The following is a 22,271-nucleotide window of genomic DNA, read 5'->3' as shown; positions in this document are numbered from 1 at the left end:
GTAACCAAGAAATATTTATGATTCCTTAGGGCAAATAATATATATATTTTTATTATGAGCTTTAATTAGGTGAATGCGTTTGTTGAATCAGATAAAATATATCGAATTTGATCAAGACATATTAGCTTAAAAAACGTGATCAAATGATTGAAAGGTAAAAAGCATAAAGGCATTTAGTAATGTGAGTAAACACTAAAAAGTAAAAGTCATTTTAATGAAAAAGAACTTGAACAAACATGGACCAGATGTTGATAATGGATCTACAGTATCAAAGTCCAGACAATTGATACAATTACATAATCAAAAAGAAAAATGCTATACATATGTATAAACTAAAGCACCTAAATAGATTTCCAATAATTACACTAAAAATTAACCCTTACAACTGTAGTCAGTACTACATTACTCTTTTCTAAAGCTTAATGTAAAGCTCTTAAATTTTCAGAAAATTTGTGGCATGAACTCTAATAATGGGAACGGCGATATTTATTTGTCAAAGACAGTAGTCGTAGTGTGTCGTCCTGGGGAACATTTTCCAGTCAAGCTGGAGGTACTGCTGTGCAATGACAAGTGGAAGAGTTTAAGACATCAATCAATAGCTGACTCTACACATTATCCACTCCTAACAGCCCAAACCCCAAGCCTGGGGCAGGGGGAACAACTGAAGGTCTTCACTTAAGAATTATTTTTTGTCATCGTCTGTAAGTCATAAAGACAGTGTTTATGGCACTCTGACATTCAACAGCCAACTACAGCCTGCAGCTAAAGACAACAAGTACACACTAAAATCTTAATGAGGACCTTTTACACCAAATGTCCTCTACTTTTCAACACGGTCTAAACAAAGTGACACTTTTACAGTACTGATGAAAATTGTTATATTTCACACTCATCTTAAAGCATAAAAATTATTCAAGTCTTTCAAATCATTCTACCCACGCACAATATTTTACAATAACAAAGTAATTGAAGTGTTTTGTTAATTAATTAAAAAATAAATAAGGAAATACATACTGTATTCTCTCCAGAGATGCTCTATTGGGTTTAGGTCTAGACTCCATGACTTTCAAAGACTGTTCTAAAGCCGCTCTTGTGTGATCTTGGTCTCATGCCTTGAGTCATCATCCTGGTAAACTATAAATCATCATCCTATCCTGAGATCCTGAGCACTCTGGAGAAGAATTTTTAGTCTGGATAGCTTAAAATTGCATCAATTAAACTTCTATAATCTTCCAGTCCTAGTCGCAGAAAAACATCCCCACAGCATGATGCTGTCACCACCATGTTTGACTGTAGGATGGTTTGTGATGTGAAGGAGATGTGCAGTAGTTAAATAGTTTAATCTTTGTGTCAACAGACTTTGTGTCATGCCTTTTTGTTAGGAATGGCTGCTGTCTGGTCACTTTAACATAGAGACCTGTAGAGACCTGTTGGGTTGCCACAGTGACGGCTTGTTCTGCACAGTAAGTCTTCCTATTCTCAAAGGGAACTCTGGAACTCATTTATAATGACCCTTGGGTACTTGGTCAACTCTCTGAAGAAGGCTCTTATCACGATTACTCAGTCTGGTTGGGTGGCCAAAGCCGTGTAAACTGTTAGTTGTTCCAAATCTTTTCTATTTGAGAACCACGTATAGACATTATCATGCTCTTGGGTGCTTTCAATGCTCATGTTCTTGTATCCTAGCCCACAGCCCTATCCCATACACACACTTTTGAGACTTAGACAGTGTTGAAAAGTAGAGGACAGCAAAAAACAGTTTTACTTACAGGACTGCTTTAAAGACTTGAGCACAAACCAAAAAATGAGCACCAAAGAATCAGTGCTACAGTTTGGCGACCTCTCAACGGGAGAGTTGAAAGACTTCCAACCCTACCAAAGAGTAATAAAATAAACACAGTTAATATTTCATGTGAAAACTCTTCACATGAAAATAATCAGTAGTGTTAGATACAGATTTGTGCAGTTTTATAAGCAAAACAACTGTTAGGTTTTACTGAGTGTGCTGGAGAATATAAGTTCTTCTGGTAACTTTGTTTTCACACTTTCTCCTTTTTATTTTCATGCAAAACTCAGGAACTTTTTTTTAAATCTGACAACTGGTATATCATGTAACATGCTGCATGCTGCTATGCTTTTTTTTTTTTTACATTCACTGTTTAAGATATCAAAAAAACACCAGAAATGAGGAGTTATTTTCTCCTGTTTTCTGCCACTTATAGAGAACGCCATCTCATGATTCATGTTATAATTAGAACATTATATTAAAAAAAAAACTGTTACTTGGCTTGGGATATCAATTTTATAGGAAAACCGACTAAAGCAATATTGATGACTGCCGGAATTGGCCTTAATAAATATGTAAGTTTGATTCTGTCAGTTTTTATATAGGGCTTGTTGTCATGTAGATCTAAGAATGTTTCATTTATGTTTAGTCTAACTGCTACAGTAATTATTAAGTAGTACCTAAAAAAGTATTAACCCAGTCATGCAATCATAATATACCTGACTGTTAACAAAACTAAACGAACAGGGCATTCTGAAAAATAACCTGAAGTATGTCTATGCTTCATCAGACGCAAGCGAACATGACATGAGCAATGATGCATAAGTGCAAAATGCACATCAGCAAAATGAAGAAAAGATAAGCTGCTATGCTGAAGCTGGTAAATAAATATATATATATAATTTATTTAAATCATAAATCTAAATAAAATAAATGTATTTATAAAAAATACGTAAATAAATCAACCCACCCAGGACACAGACTGATTGTACCCAATCAGGATACACACTAACAGACTAAGGAACAGCTTTTTTCTCAGAGCTTTCTCTCTCTCTCTCTCTCTCTCTCACACACACACACACACACACACACACACACACACATGCACATTTAACTTTTTAAAGTTGCTGCTAAAGCACTAAACATTACATTCAGAACTACAGTATATTATTATTATTATTATTTATTTATTATTTTTATTATTATTTGTGCAATACTTTCTTGTTTCTGACAATATCTATTTGCAAGGAACTGTTTGCATGAAGCTCCAAGTCCCACTGCACATACAGTATATTTTATTGTATTTATTGTTATATTTATGTTTTAGTGCAATTATCTTTAATGAATTATTTTGTTTATCCTTACATTTTCTTTACATTTTTAAAATTTCATTGTATTACTACAATGAAAACAGAAATCTTTTTATCTCTCTTTATCTGAATAAAGATAAAGGCCTTTATAAAATGCTATTAGTGACTTTTTCCATATATTGTTAAAGTAATTATAACATCTGAGATATTATTTATGACACTTTTATTATATTATAATATACACTGCATTACTGTATGTACTAAATCATGAACTGTATTGTTGTTTGTGTAATATAGTAAGTAAATAGTTTGCCTTTTTTGGCATCTATCTTTTACTTCATTTTAGCCATACACAAAATAGATACATATTGAAACTCATACTTAAGGAATGAAATATAATAACTATGAATAATTTCACATTTAGAATAATTTATAGCATACAACCTACCGTCATGTCATATATCATTCTTATTAAACATGAATGGCCGCACAGTAAATAGTGGTTAGCACTGTCGGCTTGCACCTCCAGGGTCCAGGCTTGATTCCCAGAGTTTGCATGTTCTCCCCGTGCCTGGTGGGTTTCCTCTGGGTACCGCGGTTTCCTCCCATAGTGCAAAGACATGCAGGTTAGGCTGTCCCAAATTGCCTGTAGTGTGTGAATGAGCGTATGTGTGTGTGTGTGCCCTGTGATGGATAGGCACCCTGTCTAGGAAACTTTAGCAAGAAATTTGTTAATACATTCTTGATTAGTGAAATTTTATTAAACTAGATTTTATTTTATTTTAAATTAGAATTAGATTAATATACATACAGTACTATCCAGGGCCTCGCTCCTACAGGATTGAAGGTTGGATTTACACCATGGGTCTGTGATATGCATGGAGTTTGCATGTTCTCCCAGTGCTTGGCGGGTTTACCCTGGGTTCTGTGTGTGTGCATGCCCTGCGATGGATTGGAAACCTGTTGAGGATACACCATGTCTCGTGCCCTAAGTCGTCTGAGATATGTAGGTGTTCAGGTGGAATAGAAGATGAATTAATGAATTATAATAATAATCTGAATTCAGAAGGCCTTTGTAAAACCTTATTTTGACACAGTACTTCACTTGCCTGGTCACGTGGCGTGTCACGTGATATGTTTCCGCGTCAGCTGTTCATTCTGAATTAGCAAGATGGCGATATTCAGTGTTTATGTAGTCAACAAGGCCGGTGGACTTATTTACCAGTATGACAATTATGTCCCTCGAACAGAAGTAGAGAAAACATTTAGCTTCCCTCTAGATATAGTGCTCAAGATTCATGACGAGAAGGTTGTGGTTTCATTCGGGCAGCGGGACGGAATCCGAGGTGAGCGGTGGTTAGCTGCTAACATGCTAAATAACGTTAGCTAAACTAGATACAAGTTTGTTTATTACTGACTTGCAAGTTATCACAGTTACCTCCACTAATTTCCTGTATACATATATTGTTCCTTTTTCATTGCTCGTGCAGTTGGTCACGCTGTGCTGTCTATTAACGGGGTGGATGTGAATGGGAAGTACACAGCAGAAGGGAAGGAAATACTGGAATACCTGAAGGAACCCTCTAACTATCCGGTGTCGATCCGGTTTGGCCGAGCACGACTGACTTCTAACGAGAAACTCATGCTGGCTTCAATGTTTCACTCGTAAGCACATTTTCTTATCTGTTGTACATGTGTTAGAGTCCATTCAAGACCAGAAACTTTGTTGCATGTTTTGTTTTTACCTGTTACACTGAACATGTTACTTACTCATTTACAGGCTGTTTGCTATTGGTTCACAACTGTCCCCTGAGGTCGGTAGCTCAGGTATTGAAATGCTGGAGACAGATGTTTTTAAACTCCACTGCTTTCAGACACTTACAGGTAATAACATGATTTACTCAATATGTATGCATGTAGGTACAGGGGTTGGACAATGAAACTGAAACGCCTGTTCATAATTGACAATAATTCATTAGTATGGTGTAGGGCTTTCTTTGCGGCCAATACAGCATCAATTCGTCTTGTTTATGATGAATACAAGTCCTGCACAGTGGCCAGAGGGTTTTTAAGCCATTCTTCTTGCAGAATAGTGGGCAGATCACTACGTGATGCTGGTGGTGGAAACGTTTCCTGCACCTCCAATAAAAAGTGTCTTAATAATATTTAGATCTGGTGACTGTGCAAGCCATGGGAAATGTTCAACTTTACTTTCATGTTCATTAAACCACTCTGTCACCAGTCTTGCTGTGGTTCATTATCATCCTAATACACGGCCACTCCTTTAGGATACAATGTTTGAACCACTGGGTGCACATGCTCCTCCAAAATGGTTTGGTAGTCCTTGGTAGTGACGCGCTCATCTAGCACAAGTATTGGGCCTGGGGAATGAAGGTGAACTCATCAGAGAACAATACATGTTTCACATTGTCTACAGCCCAAGATTTTCGTTGCTAGCACCATTGAAACAGATTTTTGGTGTTGGCACAAGTGACCAAAGGTTTGGCTATAGCAGCCCAGCCATGTTTATTGACCCTGTGTTTGCCCGATGAACAGTTTTGGTGGAAACAGGAGAGTTAAGGTGCACATTTAATTTTGCAGTAAGTTGGGCAGCTGTGGTTTTATGTTTTTTGTTTACAAAGACTTGCTGTCTTGGTCACATATGCGCCAGCCCGACACGCACCAACAATTTGTCCTGTTTTGAACTCTGATATGTCTGATATGTCAATATTTTAAGCAAAACTGTGCTATTACTCTGCTACTTAAACCTTTACACTCTGCTTTTACTGGTGGAATGTGCAATCAATAAAGTTTGGCCACTAGGCTGGTCAAATTGGAACCCTGACCAGCGTGTACCTGTAGTTTTTTATGGATAGTTTTCATGGATAGGCTTCAGGACCCTGTGAGACTGTACACAGAATAAATGTTAAGAATTAATGAAAACAATGAATATGCATCAGAATTTAATTTGTTCTGTAGACAAGTTTTTAGAGCGATTGATTTAAAAAAAAAAATTTTTTTGTTAAAGATCCAAATTTTCCCATAAGAAATCATTTAAATGCAGATAATACGTTCTAGACACCCAAAAATATAATAACAAAAAGCATAAAAAAAATCGCATAGCTTGTGAACGCATGCCAAAGGCGACATTGGTATTATAGGATGATGCTTTCGAAAACAACTTTTGCTGATTGAAAAAATTCTTAAACTCGCTTTGCTTGGCTTTCATCTGAAGCAAACAAGTTTTAAATAGCTGAGAGACGTATGTGCAACTTAGCATTCGGTTTGGTTGGTTTGTTTGTATCCTGAAAATGCTTCCTATGCTGATGCAAAGTTCTTATAAAATTTTATGGGAGGGCAGACACATGCCTAGGTTCCACTGTATATAGAAACACAGAAAAGTAACAAATAATATGCAGTCTTTTTAGATCTTACATAACATACTAAAACATATTTTCTAAAATTAGTCAATTCTCAACTGCACACATCTTTTTTTGACCCTCCTGGGTCCTCATGTTAATATTGATTGTTGTACAGTGATTCCAATGCATTAAATAACAAATTATGAAAAACATTGATTTTACTTAGGATGCAATACCTTTGGTCACCACTTGTCACACCGTACTCACACAAAGTGTCCAAAATGTCTCCATACAAAAGGGAAATTAAAGTGTATTGATCAAAATGTATTCCTCACATGATTGCCATTTCCTTGTGAAAACATTCTCATGTTAACACTGTTATGCATGCAACTGCATTTTCTTTAAATGGATTTTCTGTTATATACAGTACACACATACATTTGCTTATGTATAAATAAACCACTAGGCCTTTATCAATTACAAATTCTAACAGGGAACAATGCTGGATGTGTTTATTTGTTGGAATGGACTTACCTTAACTTACCTTAAAAATTCCAGCCTAATGCACTTATTGGTGCTTGACATCTATATCACCACAGCAACAGATTAGGTACAATAAGTAGTTATTTCCCTATTGTAACTAAATCATTACATCTTTTACAGGGATCAAGTTCATTGTACTAGCAGATCCTCGCCAGTCTGGTGTTGACGCACTTCTGAGAAAGATCTATGAAATCTATTCAGACTTTGCTTTAAAGAATCCTTTCTACTCTCTGGAGATGCCCATCAGGTTGGTACTAAAGTGTTTCATGTATAAATAATTTTTGGACATTCAAATGAAATTCACATGAAAGGAGTATTTATGAAATTCGTTCTATTTTTATTTCAGATGTGAACTCTTTGACCAAAATCTTAAGGGCGCTCTGGAAGTAGCAGAGAAAGCTGGTACATTCGGTACAGGCTCCTGAGCAGATGAGCCACGTTCCAGAAACGTTTGATGCAACACTGTACAATTCGGCAACCAACTGTATATAATATGGATTGTTTCCTAATGTGAAGATTACCCATAGTTCTTCACACTTATGATGTGGATTAATCAGCTTGGATCCAAATATGGTGGATAAAATATAGCTGGTTTAATGGTCTAAATCAGTGGGAGCAGGGAGAGCAAATGGACCTTAACACACTTGGTTGGGATGACGGCAGTACTTATTTATTGGTCAACACATTGTTCTGTTTCTTGTTTCTAATTCAACCATGACTGCAAAAGAAAGGGTGCCACTGAAAGATTAGAAATCAAACTTCTGATGTTTGTAACTTCTTTATTTAATATAAATGGTTTCATTATTAAAAAAACCTTTTTCCATAACACCACATATAAAGTTATAGTAACAATAAAGAGGTAGAACCATGTTGAGTTGCCTCAATTTCAATTAGTATCATCAAGCCTTCATATTGAATGCAGAGTAATAAAATAACATCGCTGGAAATTTTTAGCACTTTGAATGATTACAATTTGAGATGATTCCTTTAAAAAAAAGTTTGTTATTAATCAAAATACCGATTTTATAATTAAATCTCTAATAATATTCACAATGAAACATAGGTTAAAACACAAAAGGGCAAATTGGTAAAAACCTACAAATTATACAGCACATCGATCATACAGCACTAACAAACTTTTAAAAGAATGTTTTTTCCATTCTAGGCCCAAAATATGAATGTAATTGAATCAATGTGTTAAGGGAACTTTAATCAATTGTGCAATTGCATTTATAAAAAACATAGCACCCTTAAACACTAGATTCAAGGCAATTCCATCACCATTTTAGGGGTATTTAGTACCCCTAAAGTACCCTCTAGTACTCTGCATGAACTTCATCAAACCAAATTTATTGGCATCTTTAATAAATTTCTGTCTATTAATTTTACACGGAATAGCATCCGGGTTCACAAAAAACCTAAGTGTTGATTAGAACACTTTTTATTGAAAACTCTGTTTACAACTAAGAGAAGCTTCAGTACTGATCAATCAGTCTTCTTCAGAGCACGTCCCATCTTGGTTTGGATGTTACGGAAGAGGAAAAAACTAACCGTTGTGACAGCGCAGATTACCTCTGCTACCCAGAATGCTGTGTCCCAGCCATAGTGTTTTGCAATAGTGCTAAATGGCAATCCTGACAGAAACCCTCCAACTGGGAAGAAAAGTAAGACAGGACACCGTCACAATATATATTTAAGAATTTACGGGCAAAAAATACATGTATAAAACTCCCGTTTTATTCATGAAACTAGCATTCAGGCCGTAGAAATTAAATTGAATTTTTTTTTTGTAATTTCAGTACGTGTCCTTACCGTTTGCCATCAACGCTACAATAGCATGTGATGTTCCACAGTAGTTTGAAGGAGCACTTTCATTAGCAAGAACTCCAAATAGAGCAATTGGTCCATAACAAGAGAAGCCAAAGATAGCACCCAGAGAGAGAATCCAAACCTGTGTGGTAGTTGAAACAAGTAAACCCTTAATGAAGTGTTTCATGTCAAAGGAGTATGAAATGACTCCCTGTTTCTAACTATATAAGTTTTTTTTTTTTTTTACATTTACAACATTTTCCCCCATGTGGCATGTCAAATGTGGAGGGAAACAATATCACAATTTGCAATTACAAGGCAACATGAATGTTGCTGTATACACTTTCTGATTATGCACTTGTATTCAGAGCATCATTGCACATCTATGAAAAACTATTTTTAAAAAACATGTTAAAATAATCTTCAACTTACATTTGAACTTTCCTGAGTGACAGTGGTTCGGAAGAGGTACATGGAGACGTACATTCCTCCCATCATTGACAGCAGGAGACCATGCCGTGGGTTACCATATATACGCAGCCCTTGCTGGAGAGAACAAAATATATGCATGTACAGTATGTGTGTTGTGCATACACACAGTATTTTTATGCATATACTTAGTTTGGACACACCATCTAATTCCATGGTCTTTCCTGATTTTTATTTCTTTCTACATTGTTTTACAATGCTGAAGGCATCCAAAATATGTAATAATCACTTTTGAACAGTTGATATTGACACATGTCTACTAGTTATGATCTATAAAGTCTTCATAACAGCTCTTATAATAGGTGCTGTTAATTTAGTGATTTCTGGAAACTTGGAAACTCTAAATGAAATTGTCCTCTGCAGCAGAGGTAAGTTTTGGTCTTGGTTTCCTGGGATGGTCTTCATGAGAGCCAGAACTATTCCAGAATATCTGACGTGTGTCTTAAAAAAACAACTGAATATTGTTCTTATTACTTAATTACCTAATACCATACGTGTTTTTTTTTTTGTAGTTTTGAAATAAATCCAGTATTATTCTAGAATGTAGAAAATAAAACCATACTTTTGACTGGTACTATAATTTCATTTTTTTATATATATATATAATTTCTGAGCCTAATAGTGTGAACTCACCCGTGCCACAGCTCTGTCTGACAGATATCCAGCAGCTAAACTGCCCACCAGACCCCCAATCTCCAAAGCACTCATGTATGAACTGCCTGTGGAAAAAGTCAGACTCATGTCACGTTTTAATCTATGAAACCTTACTGTCAGGGTTGTTGTTTTTTTAAAAGCTAAAATATACACTCTTATATTTTGCTTAACTGCCTTTAGCTTTAATTATGTAGCAATGTGGTGGCCATGATGTAACCCCAGAGCATAGCACTGCCTTCAGAGGCTTGTAAAGGACGACGCTATGCATGATGGATACATTGCATAGGTACAAGCATGTTGAAGCACATTACAACAACTATCTGTCCAAATTTTAACATGTTGGACGGTTCTTAACCCAATTCCAATGATATATATTTTCTTTGCTTAATGCAGGCCAATAGTTTCACTTTTCTGAAATGGCACCATTTTTTTTTTTCTGGCCAGGCAGAATACCAAAAACGGTATGTTACTACATGCAACTCCAGCAGCCGAAAGGTGCCTGCAAAAGGCTTTAGTACACTTAATTTTACTTAGCAACATAAATTGCAAATTCCACAGTACCAAGCAATACAGACTGGCTCTTGTCCTGGATAAGAAAGAGCTGTCCCCAATCTGTGCAAGCAGTCTTAACTCCAAACACCACCAGGTAGCTGAATGACAATAACCACAGATATGGAGACAAAAGGAACTCCTTCAAAGTGCTGTCATCCCTGCTGGAGCCTGAAAACAGACAAAGTATGATATATTTATTAAAATAATAATTGGATAATAATTTTTAATCGAAGTACAAAGAGATATTCTATGGTCAATGGTCAACCATTGTTTTTTTTAAATGTGCTATATATAACTAACTTAACCACCTTTAACTGTTGCGAAGACATGCAATCATTTCTTACCAACATTTGTTCTATGAACCCAATCAAATTACTCCTTCAGAGATTTCGATAAAGACTCTCAGTAGCAGATAACCACACAACTACTAATTGGTAAGCCCAGCTATGATTGATAAAGATTTGAAACTACATGATTAAATCAGCATACTATGAAGCATATCTTAGTACAGATAAGCATGTCTGTGGTAACTGAAGACATGCAGTAAATGTGGTATTACACTGGTTGCAATAGGCAGTAGTCTAAAAAGCAACCTGCAGCCAAATTCTACATGAAGTTATTTAAAAAAAAAAACAGTGTTTACTTTGATGGCAAGCTGATCACAGGAAGTAAAAAAGTTAGATTGAATCTAAAATGCTTAAACAGTGAGCAAATAAAAGATCTGCTATAACACAGCTTCTGTGCGTGACCTCCAGTGACCTCACTTTGATCTATTACACTGATAGACTGCTGTCCATGTTTACCTCACATGAGGGACACAAAGGTACAGAGTCCTTTAACCCACTATGCAGAAAACAATGAATACAAAATAGACCCTATAAAATCTCTCTTTTTTTGCACAACACACATTCCATATTATTTCTTGTAAAGTGCTGATCTATAATCTAAAGAGATGCAGTATCAGGAAGTGACCAGGTTTTAGTGGCAAGCTGCTCTTATCAACTATTTTCTCCTGAAAGGCGATAAAGATTAGACATACCCTGCATCAGTTACACAGGACCAATGCTTAATTTAAGCAATGAACAGTAGCACACTTTCACAATTGTTTATGTATTTGATATAAGCAGACAAAAATGCTTAAACCTGCTTTGCCTTTCTTTGCTTTAGCCTCTATATTGGGCAGTCCAACATCTTTAGGTTCATTCTGGATCACCAGGAGACAGAAGACTGACATGACCACACAAATCAGGCCAGAGACGGACAGAGTAGACCTCCAGCTGTAGCTGTCAGCCAGAAGCGTGGCAATGATTGGCCCCAGTCCACCAGCCAGGTTCATACTGCATGACAGCACTGCCCACCATGTGCCAAACTGAGACGGCTCGAACCACTGGAAAGAGAGAGAGAGAGGAAAAAAAAAAACACAGCCACAATGAGAAATTTAAATGATTGCTTTCATGTCACACTCAAAAACTTGATAAAGGCTTTTAAATCACTATAAGCTCCTTTTCTTAGTTAAACCTTGGACATAAACTTTCTCTTACCTTACATTCATCAGTAATTTTTTTATCAGTTTTCACATGGCATGCATTTTGCATGTACAGTATACAGTTACTGACATTTACCCATTTGTTGCTATAGACAACAAACATCATGCGATCATGTTAGTGCAACTGCTGTGCTAAAAACAGTCCACTACATAAATAATATCTGAGCAGTTCTGGACATCATCCATTACTGGATAGAGTAAGGAGGGGACTGACAAGCTGTGTGTAGTAAGGGTGTAACACAATTAACCCTGCTCTGTAACACCATTAACAGTGCTCCAAACATCAGTTTCTGTATTTGATTTAAACATAATGAGAGACTTTTTTAAACCTGTATTTTTATTAACGCTAAAAACAGCCCATGCTTGCTGGGTAAACAAGGTATTCAATCACAAAATAAAAAACAAAATTGCAATATATCCAACATAGAATATATACAATATAGAACAACTCTAGTTCCACAATTGCATCTCTAGTTAAATAGGTTGACCACCCTCACCTCATATTTTGTCAGATTTACTTTAGAGTCTGGCGTGTTACATAAAAAAAAAAAAGACCAGAATAGTTTGTTGGACATGCTTGTATTCCGGGCTGCTGCTAGTCAAAGTGGGGTCCTATGGTATTCAATGCCTCATTATAATGCATGTTTCTTTTTTTCTTTTAATAATGATAGAGGATATTCAAGCATAGAGCATAGAATTCCAGGCCAGTTTATACACTGTAAAAGAGGTTAAAAAGAAAGTGGTCACAATACTGAAGCAAAGTAGTGGATAATGGACACTGTTTAGAACACTGTTCAATCAAAATAATGTATTTGTATTCAATTATATCACTGTTTCTAAACAGGTTGTCATACCAACAGGAACTGTAACTAATGTACATGCATGTTTTCAGAAAGGTGTGTGCATTGGGTGTGGATATTTCCAAGAGTATATGGGATCCCAAAAATTGTCTGTGGCAGAACCTTAAACTGTCAAGGGGCCCAAAATTTCTACTTCAGCTTCTGCCTGACAAAATTACTAGGTTGTGCCTAATAAATATAGAGTGCTAAGTATTAACAGTTTTTATACCTTATATTAGTAGATCTAGAAAAGATCCAAAAACAGCAATGGTACTGTTTTGGCAGTTTATCAGTGATGATCAGTAATCTATTTGCCAAAGTCCATACCTTACGAAGCACTTTTCCACATGGTGGCCACCCAAAGCCCTGGCCAAGTCCATTCAGGAACCAGAGCACGGAGAACATGAACACAGTGGAGGACTGTGAGAACAGAACGTTGATGCCACCCACCATAAAGAGGCCAATGGAGAAAAGCCATCGTGCACTTATTTGATCTGAGAGCACCCCACTTATGAACTTGCTGATAGCATAGGCCAGAGATTGGCTGCTGGTGATAAGACCTGTAACATGCAAACATAAAACAAAAATTCCTTATGATGATTTGTCTTCAACAACCAAACATCAGAGATTGATTGTCATGATGGAAAATGGAATCCCAGCCCCACTATAGGCTTTAGTAGATCAAGTTTACTATTAAACCACATAGTTGTGGATGTATTTAAATTGAGAAATCGAAGCTGCATACAGGATTAGTGCAAGAATAACGACTTCAATAAAATTGTGATCCTACCCAAGTCATCTTTATCCAACTTGATCTCTTGCATTACAGAGGGCATTACAAAGGAGAATGTCTTCCTGTTGAAGCAATATAATGTATAGCCCACAAACATGGCAAGGAAAATGGTAGTCCGGTAGTAGCCATATCCAGACCCTGCCATACTGCCTCTGAATTATCCAGCAACAATGAAAAGTAAGTCTTTCGTGAATGTTTTTAGCCAAACACAGCCGTTAGTGTTCAGCTTGTTTAGCACAGGGAGATGAACTTTGCATCAGGATCCACTGATCACTGCAGAACTGGTAGGATGAAGAGAAAAAGTTGTAATCAATAAAGAGGTTAATGGTCAACCTGGAGGTGTCCCACTTGTCCAACAGCCAAATGCTGTAATATTGCCCTAATTGTATCAGACCAAAATCTAGCATGAATGTACTACAAATATATTTCGTACTCACGCACACCTTTTTCCAGCTCTACACCTCCTTCACTGAAATGTTGTCCAATTTTGGTGCAGGCCTAAAGTTCAGCATGGGATTTTATTAATGATAAGCTACAGCTCAGGGGATTAATGATTTACCCTGGAATCCAGCCTTGCTATAGGATAGGCCTGAACTTTGGGGTGTAAAATAGAGCAACACTTCACCACAAAGCAATTGGTCAGCTTTAAAGTTTAGAGCAAGGTGACGTAACATTTCTTTCTATTATTTTAGTATGGACTGAATAAAGACTTTAATGAAGGATAAAATAATAAAAATTTCAAAGCCTCGTAGACTGGTTGCACAGTTAAAAACAAAAAAAGAGCAAGAACTTTTTTACCTGCTCACCATTTTCCAGGGACATTCAATCTCATATTACTTAGAAATTCAATAGCGTAGACAGCAAACACTGGACTCAATGTACCAGAATGCAATGCATGCATATAATACAAATGACTTATGTATCAAGCTTAATGGCATTGACTGTAGATTAAGCATGAAAGTTAAAACTGTAGAGCTTTATTTGTTTGAGCAGCATGTACAGAAGATATGAGGGATATTTAAAGCTAAAGCATTGCATTTCTCTCCTTAAGCACAGATGAAGCAAGTGGAATTATTATCCATTATTAATACCTCCAATATTAGTGGAAATGGATTGAGTTCTGTAAGAAACTGTTAAGAATTATGTTTTCGTTTAAACAGCCAACTCCGAACTGAATTATGAAACTAGTCTTGTATACTACAGAAGAATGTTACCTTCTGAGATTATAATCAAGCATTTATGATACTACCAGAAACACCATTGAGCATGTCATACTGTGCCTTCTAAGACTGCCAGACTCTACTCATGACCTAAAAAATGTTATATAAATGTTTTACGTTTTTTCAGTAAATCAAACCAAAATTCATCCAACTTAAATCCACCCTTTTGTCTGAACTGCTTCCAGGTGCCATAAGACAGACGGAGCTGGTCAAATTTTGTGATCATCTTTACCAGCTGAAGGAAACATTGAATTACACCAAATTATTTAACAGGGAAAAAAATAATAATGACTAAATAAATCAGATAACTACTTTAGAAGACTAAAGAACTAAAATAATTAATCAGCTGCCAAAGATAGTTCAGCAGTTGACCTGTCTGTGATCTGATTTATCTATTTATTTTTTGACTTGGTAATTACAAACATTAATATGCCAGTTATTTAGAGTAGATTTAAACTTTAATGGTAAGAGAAACCTGGCAAGTAAATGTGCATAAAATAAGAGAATGTCCAATAGAAGACCTCATGATAAATCTTCAGCCATTAAATTAACCACTGATCTGAAATGCATATTATTAGAGGAGGATCCATAGAGAGCTCCATTTTATTTTTTGCAGTATACGTGGCAACATAAAAGTCATCACTTCCGAAATGCAAAAATCTTTTCAACAACAAACTGTGGATTTACATGATTAATCATCATGCAATGCAAATTACATTAAATGCATAAAATACAATAAAGCAAAGTAAAATCTTATTGTACGCGTTCAGGAATCGAATACTTCCGTGAAATAAAAGTTACCTCGAAGGTGACATTTTGAACCATAAACCTCCTCGGAGCTTCAACATTCACGATTATAAATAAACTCTTTGTAGTGGTTAAACCTGTTCCTGAACAACAACGGACGGATTTTCTGTTCCGAGAACTGACACAATGTTGTCGCGCTCCCATTTCATTCAAAATTCTGATGCATCATGGGTAATGTATTTCGGTGAGTCATTCGCGAACAACGATTCCTGTTACAACAATGCTACATGTTAGGGGGGTTGTTTTGAATGGTAACAGAATGTTAATACCGTGACAAATAACCTTACGAATCGCTACAACACATTCCAAAAATAAATTAATATTATACACGTCGTGGTTTACTTATGAAAACAAAGTACTTCGTTGTATTTGGATATTGCATAGAATAAAAGATTTAAAGGAGAATAATGCTGACTTGTTAAACAGTAAAACAGCTTAAATACATTTAACAGAATATATTTTGAAATATTTTAGACTATGTAATCAATCAACTCGATTACTTATATTTACTTATGCAAATATATTATAAATTAGAAAGTACAATTAAAATAAGGAAAATTCGTGAACAGCGTTATTACACCAGAACACCGTTCTCAACAGATTACCAGGTAGCTAAGCTACATAATATTAACTTTTCTATATTTAAGATATATTAATTTATTTTCTATAACACTTAATCTCTATAGGGTCGGAGGAAGCCTGGAGCTTATCCCAGGAAACTTTGGACATGAAGTGGGATTCACCATGGACAGGGCGCTAATCCTTTACAGGCCACACAATTTGTAACACCACTTAGCTTAAACTTCACGCCTTTGGACTGTTGGATGGACCTGGTGTGGTATTTTAGTATTTGTATTTGTATTTAGTATTTAGTAATATAAGTTCTTCTGGTAACTTTGTCACACTCGCTCCTTTCTATTTTTATGCAAATCCCAGGAGCATACAGTACATTAGGTTTTTTGTTTCTGTCTGAAAACTGGTTTGTCTTGTACTACTTTTTCCCCCTTTACAGCCATGCATATATTCTGTTGTAATGTTATTTATTTATTAATTTTTAAGTTATATATCGAAATGCTAAATGATTTTGTACATAATTAACGAGACATGATTAACATATATAACAAAATTGGTACAGCATATAATATGGTGCCTAAGACTTTTGCACAGTACTGTAAATATATATAAAATCACACACACTTTGGTTTTTTAATGTTCAAACAAATTAATCGCCATTAAGTCTACAATTAAAAAAAAACAAATTTTTTATTTTTCCTCAGTCCACCTTGGGAAAAAAGAAAAAAAACAATCAATTTTGGTATGGTTTTGACTTGATGCAGAGGTAAATGCAGTCAGTCTGTAAAATAAATACATAAATAAATGATATTTTAAGTTTTAAGACTAGTTTTATAACACACTAACAGATGGCATCACCAGACCGCACGCACAGTCAGAGGGAGCACCGACCTTCAAGTCAGCTTACCAAAAGACATTGTCCTGTGTACATAAAGATCCGTGCAGCTGGTGCTACTCTGAACATGTGCATTACCACTTTTGCTATTTCATTAAGGACAGCAAATTATAACAAAGCGCGAATGTGAAATTCTGCCTGACACTGGGCAAATCTGCCACAGATATTTGACATGATTTGGCAAGTTCATGGCGAAGCTGCAATAAGTTGTTCAAGGTGTTTTGAGTGGCACACACATTTCAAGTGGAAGTCAACAACAGATCAAAAAGAAATCAGAAACCATTTGGTAACTTGTTTGCACATTTTCGGGGTGTTATACGGAAGTCATACAGTCCAGGCAATGCTCCTGTGTGCTTTAAAACATGCACAAGTGACAAGTTGATGACAAGTGTGTTCCCAGGCTACTGACCCATAAGTAGACGGAATGAGCATTATCTCCATGATTGAAAAAGGTGAGGCAGGTCCACAGATGACAGAGAATAGGTACAGAAGATGGCAAAAAAGATGGTACCAAAAAATGTACCAGAGAATCTGATAAAATCTGGTAAAACCAGCTTGCGTTTTTCCTCTCCATACCCTGAAGCCCATTGTGGTGAACGTCACGAAGCAGAAATATATGACTACAAGTCGCTCCATAGGTTTTAGGCATTGTGCATCTAAATTTATCTATCTCTACTGCCAGGTTATAAGGTATCTGAGGGAGGAAATAAGGCGTCTGAGAGAGGTGAAAGCAACCAAATCTGGGTGCACAAATCTTATCCCCTTGTATGAAGGTCCTCACAATTTGACTAAGCTTCTGGATAGTTAATCGCCATATCTAAATGGACACAAGCCTAATTAATTCATGGCAGTACTTGACACTGTACAGTTGCTTATTGTAATAATGTATTTATTAACGGTTTTGATGTTTTTGTGATATCTGAGATTGTCTCTAACCCATGCAGCATTAATGTGTAGCTGAGAAACACCTTTACAGAACTCATGTACTAGCCTTGTTTGAACAAACAACAATATAATATTGTAAACTGCAGTATAACTGTAAAATCCTCATAAATCAAGGATAGCTGAAGTTCATTATGAGCTTGAAAGACTAATAAACGTCATTTGTGTACATAAGCTCTGTACCTTCCTGAGTTACAGCTGAATCTGTGTAGTAGCTTTGTGACTGTTATTCGGAATATAATAATTATTTGGGGCTTGAACTGAGGGCAGTGCAGGAAATATCATTTACTCAGATTTTGATATTCATCTTGTAATCTATAATCGGACAATGATTGTGCCCATATCACCCTTCAACAGGGACTGTAGCCACAGTTGTTGCAGGTGGCCTTGGGTTAATATAGACATTGCTCGCATTATGTTACTTGGATTATTCCTAGTTCTGTACTTGTTTTTTGGGGCTGCTGTTTTCTCAGCATTGGAGAGACCATCTGAGCTTGAAGCACATGAGAGATGGAATAAGAAGTTAGCTGATTTTGAACAGGAGCACAGCGTGAGTCTGGAGGACCTACATGTCCTGTTAAAAGACTATGAGGAGGCTAATAGTGCAGGGGTTTGGGTGCATGGTCAGACAACATTTTGGGACTTTCCTGGAGCCTTGTGCTTTGTGGCAACTGTTATATCCACTATCGGTAAGTATATTAAGTAATTTTTACAAATAATTGTTGTGTAAATAAATTATGTATATGTTTTATATTTATAGATGATATATAGAGCATATTCAAACTAAAATTGCCATTATGATGCATCAGAATAGCTTTAAAAGTGGCTATTTTATTTAATCAGCCTTTTTTACTTATCTACTATATAATGTTGCCAAAATCAAGTAGACATGATAAGCTGAGAAAGCAGTTCCCCATATTTACACTGCTTCATCTTAATTTCCTTCAATCAATACCACCTTTATCTGTCTTCGTTCTAAAGCTGTGAACCTTAGAGGTATTAGATCCTATGTATAAAAAATATTCAGTTACTCTTGATAGATTTACTGTAGGGTCTACTACATATTTAGAAACGTTATATGGCGTTCACAGGTCAATTTGCAGGATACATCAAAAGAATTATGGAAACCCTTTGATTTGTGTGTGTGTGTGTGTGTGTGTGTGTGTGTGTGTGTGTGTGTGTGTGTGTGTGTGTGTTATGAAGTGGCACAGTGGTGAAAGGGGTAATGTTAAAATCGTATTATTATTGTTATTATTATAGGATATGGACTAGCAGCACCGACCACCACCTTTGGAAGGATCTTCCTCATTTTCTTTGGGCTGATTGGATGTGCAGCAGCCATCCTTTTTTTCAACCTTTTCCTGGAACGTATCATCACCCTTATAGCATACACACTAAGTAAATGCCATGAGCAAAAATTTCGGAACAGCAAGCAAAGTGTTGCTACGTCTCATCTCACCACACAACCAGGTGGAACAGCAAGTGGTCAGGAAGGTTGGAAGCCTTCTGTTTATCATGCAACACTAATTTTGGTGGTGGTTTGTTTGCTTCTAGGATGTGCTGCATCAGGAGTTTACTCTGCTGTGGAAGGTTGGAATTACTGGGAGTCGATATATTTCTGCTTTGTGACCTTCACAACTATGGGCTTTGGGGACATGGTGAGCGGACAGCGAGAATATTTTAAAGCAAGCTGGTACTACCAGATTGCCAACATCTTAGCAATCTTTTTTGGTGTCTGCTGTACCTATTCTCTCTCTAACCTCATTGCTATCATGATGAAAGGAATGCTGAACTGGATCTTGGACAAGGTGTTGTTTTTAAATTGCCGTTCAGAGACCATGTGTCTTAATGTTGAAGAATCTTATTCCCAACAGCTTTCAAATACTTCCAGCTGTTTTAGCCAACACTGGAGCTGCCATGTGGTGAAGCTCAGCAAAGATGAATGCAAATGTGCTGGTTCTGCAATACAGACTGTGTGCCAAAGTGAGATGCATGTCACAGAAGTAAATGTTATCTGTGAGGAAGTGTCAAGGCATAACTTGACAGAAAATTCACTTCATGTAACCAGTGACTGTTCACTTTGTCAAGACAATAGTCTACCTATAGGTGGTATATCCATAATAAATGACTATATGTAAGAGACAAGCATTATAGGCCAGTCATGTACAGCTCCTCTGTGAAAGCAAACACTGTTTCATAAAACACGTGGTAAAATCATCAGGGTGGGACTTAAAAGGACTCTTTATATAATCAAATTTTTAGTCTATTGTAGACTGCATATATTGGACCAATAAATTGGCTCAGCTGTCTGTTTTGTATTTCCACATCATTCCATTTCTACTGTGGGCAGTAGAGGGAATTGTTTCTCTTATTAATGTAATAAAAAATATTCAAACACTTTGATCTTTAGGGCTTTCTCATTTTCTAGCATTGTATTCTATAGTTTTTTCTTTAAAATGATTTACCCATATAAGATGTATTTAAGCAGAACTCCAAAGCTGATAATTGGTTTATAGTGCTTTAAGTACACTGATAATGATGGTAAATTATTTAGTAAATGGAATGTGGTGTCAGTATAGTTTTTGGCTTTTATATGATATCTCACATTTCAGCAAGTACTTTATTATACTGTATATTCTCAAGGAACAAAACCATAGAAATGCAAATTAGACATACTTTAGAGTATGTGCTGCTTGTATAGCAGTATAGATTTACTGTCCTCCAACAGTAACTCAACATGCAGATTTTATTGACCTAAATAACTGGCAAGAAAAATGTAATTAAATGAATATGTCAAAACTGTGTCCAAAGTGTCAACGTTTTGTGTAAGGCCCACTGTTATCTAGCACGGCCATAATCTTCCTGGGCATGGAATTCACCAGAGCTGCACATGTTGTTGCTGGGATCCTCTTCCATTCCTCCATAATGATATCATGGAGCTGCTGGACATTAGGCACATGGTGCTTCGCCATCTATACTTAAGGATGTCTCACAGGTGATCAATAGGGTTCAGGTCTGGAGACATACTTGGCCACGGAAAAACACATGAACATGTTGAATAGGACATGCTGTACAGCTGTTATCACAGGGTTTACTCACTTTCATTGGCAACTATTTTGACAATAATTACTGTATGTTGAGTTATTTTCAAAAGAAAGTTGATATATACTGATATATACAAAGCTGCACATTGACTACTCTAAAATACACCCAAGTTTAATTTTTATAGTATTGTCCTTTGAGAAGATATAATAAAAAGTTTGGTGAAATTAAAGGGGTGTAAATGACAATACTAAAGTTATACTTTAATATTATTCATTATGGCTTAAGACATTCTTCTTTTTTTTTTTAATAAACAGTGCTACAGTATGTAATTACAAAAATTGATTTTGCATCATTGCAGCACGTTGATGTAGTGGTTAGCACTGTGACCTCCCACCTTGGGTCTGTATGCGTGGAGTTTCACTTTTTCCTTATGCTTGTTGGTTTTCTCCAGGTACTGTATTCTGGTTTTCCCTAGATTAGGTGATTTGGCATTCCCAAACTTCCTGTAGTGTGTGTGCCCAGGAGTGCACAAATTGCAGGCCCAAAGCTCCTGGGATAGGCTCCAGTCTCCCTATGACCCTGTACAGCAGGATTTAGACAGTCAGAGTGACAGCACTATCCGGACCCAAATGCTTTTTTGATTAAAAAAAAAAAAGAATAATTAATATACCAGTAATACAGTGTTTTTTTTCTTAGAGGTAGGAATGGCGTATAGTGTGTTTGGAAGAAAAAGATTGTCACATGGCACAGTCATGTTGTAATAATAAAGGGCCTTCCCCGAAGTGTTGTCACATAGTTGGAAGCTTAGCATTGTCCAAGATGTCCCATTATGCACAAGCAGTAAGATCACCTTCACTATAGAGAATAATTAACAGGTTAGGTCTAATATTTTTGTCCATATATTGTATATAGGCCTCCTGTGACCATGAATACAGGATAAAGCGGTATAGACGATGAGTGAATAAGTGAGTGAGTGAGTGAGTGAGTACTCCTGTTGTACAGCATAAACAGTGTAGACAATGAATGTATGAATAAATGATTTGGCATGACTTTAAAAGTCTGTTCATCATTTTCCTTCAGTGGCTTTGTGTAAATGTTATTCTTCT

The 22,271-nt window shown here is 36.3% G+C and overlaps 3 protein-coding genes across 7 annotated transcripts; 2 read left to right on the top strand and 1 right to left on the bottom strand.

The window, feature by feature from the left end:
• Positions 1–4,230: 4,230 nt before the first annotated feature.
• On the top strand, positions 4,231–7,871 carry trappc4 (trafficking protein particle complex subunit 4). The gene is made up of 5 exons (XM_053507767.1): positions 4,231–4,442; positions 4,587–4,761; positions 4,877–4,980; positions 7,122–7,248; positions 7,348–7,871. The coding sequence occupies exons 1-5, from the start codon at positions 4,268–4,270 to the stop codon at positions 7,424–7,426; spliced, it is 660 nt and encodes a 219-aa protein (XP_053363742.1). The 5' UTR covers positions 4,231–4,267; the 3' UTR covers positions 7,427–7,871.
• A 123-nt stretch (positions 7,872–7,994) lies between these two features.
• On the bottom strand, positions 7,995–15,876 carry slc37a4a (solute carrier family 37 member 4a). Of its 4 annotated transcripts, none has more exons than XM_053507765.1 (9): positions 15,705–15,876; positions 13,681–13,964; positions 13,218–13,450; positions 11,658–11,892; positions 10,515–10,673; positions 9,933–10,018; positions 9,243–9,356; positions 8,814–8,952; positions 7,995–8,653 (listed from the first exon to the last, which is right to left on the bottom strand). In XM_053507765.1, the coding sequence occupies exons 2-9, from the start codon at positions 13,826–13,828 to the stop codon at positions 8,487–8,489; spliced, it is 1,281 nt and encodes a 426-aa protein (XP_053363740.1). In that variant the 5' UTR covers positions 13,829–13,964; positions 15,705–15,876; the 3' UTR covers positions 7,995–8,486. The 4 variants fall into 4 exon arrangements, with proteins under 4 accessions (XP_053363740.1, XP_053363738.1, XP_053363739.1 ...); XM_053507763.1 differs by having other exon boundaries at positions 11,649–11,892; positions 15,705–15,875; XM_053507764.1 differs by lacking the exon at positions 15,705–15,876 and adding an exon at positions 14,127–14,720 and having other exon boundaries at positions 11,649–11,892.
• Positions 15,877–18,198: 2,322 nt separating this feature from the next.
• si:ch211-261a10.5 (potassium channel subfamily K member 13) lies at positions 18,199–20,438 on the top strand. 2 transcript variants are annotated; one of them, XM_053507752.1, is made up of 2 exons: positions 18,199–18,809; positions 19,675–20,438. In XM_053507752.1, the coding sequence occupies exons 1-2, from the start codon at positions 18,449–18,451 to the stop codon at positions 20,256–20,258; spliced, it is 945 nt and encodes a 314-aa protein (XP_053363727.1). In that variant the 5' UTR covers positions 18,199–18,448; the 3' UTR covers positions 20,259–20,438. The 2 variants fall into 2 exon arrangements, with proteins under 2 accessions (XP_053363727.1, XP_053363726.1); XM_053507751.1 differs by having other exon boundaries at positions 19,381–20,438.
• Positions 20,439–22,271: the final 1,833 nt, after the last annotated feature.

Source organism: Clarias gariepinus, chromosome 11 (assembly GCF_024256425.1).
Source record: "Clarias gariepinus isolate MV-2021 ecotype Netherlands chromosome 11, CGAR_prim_01v2, whole genome shotgun sequence".
Classification (NCBI taxonomy): domain Eukaryota; kingdom Metazoa; phylum Chordata; class Actinopteri; order Siluriformes; family Clariidae; genus Clarias; species Clarias gariepinus.
The sequence above is the reverse complement of the archived record's forward strand: the minus strand, read 5'-3'. Positions and strand labels throughout refer to the sequence as shown.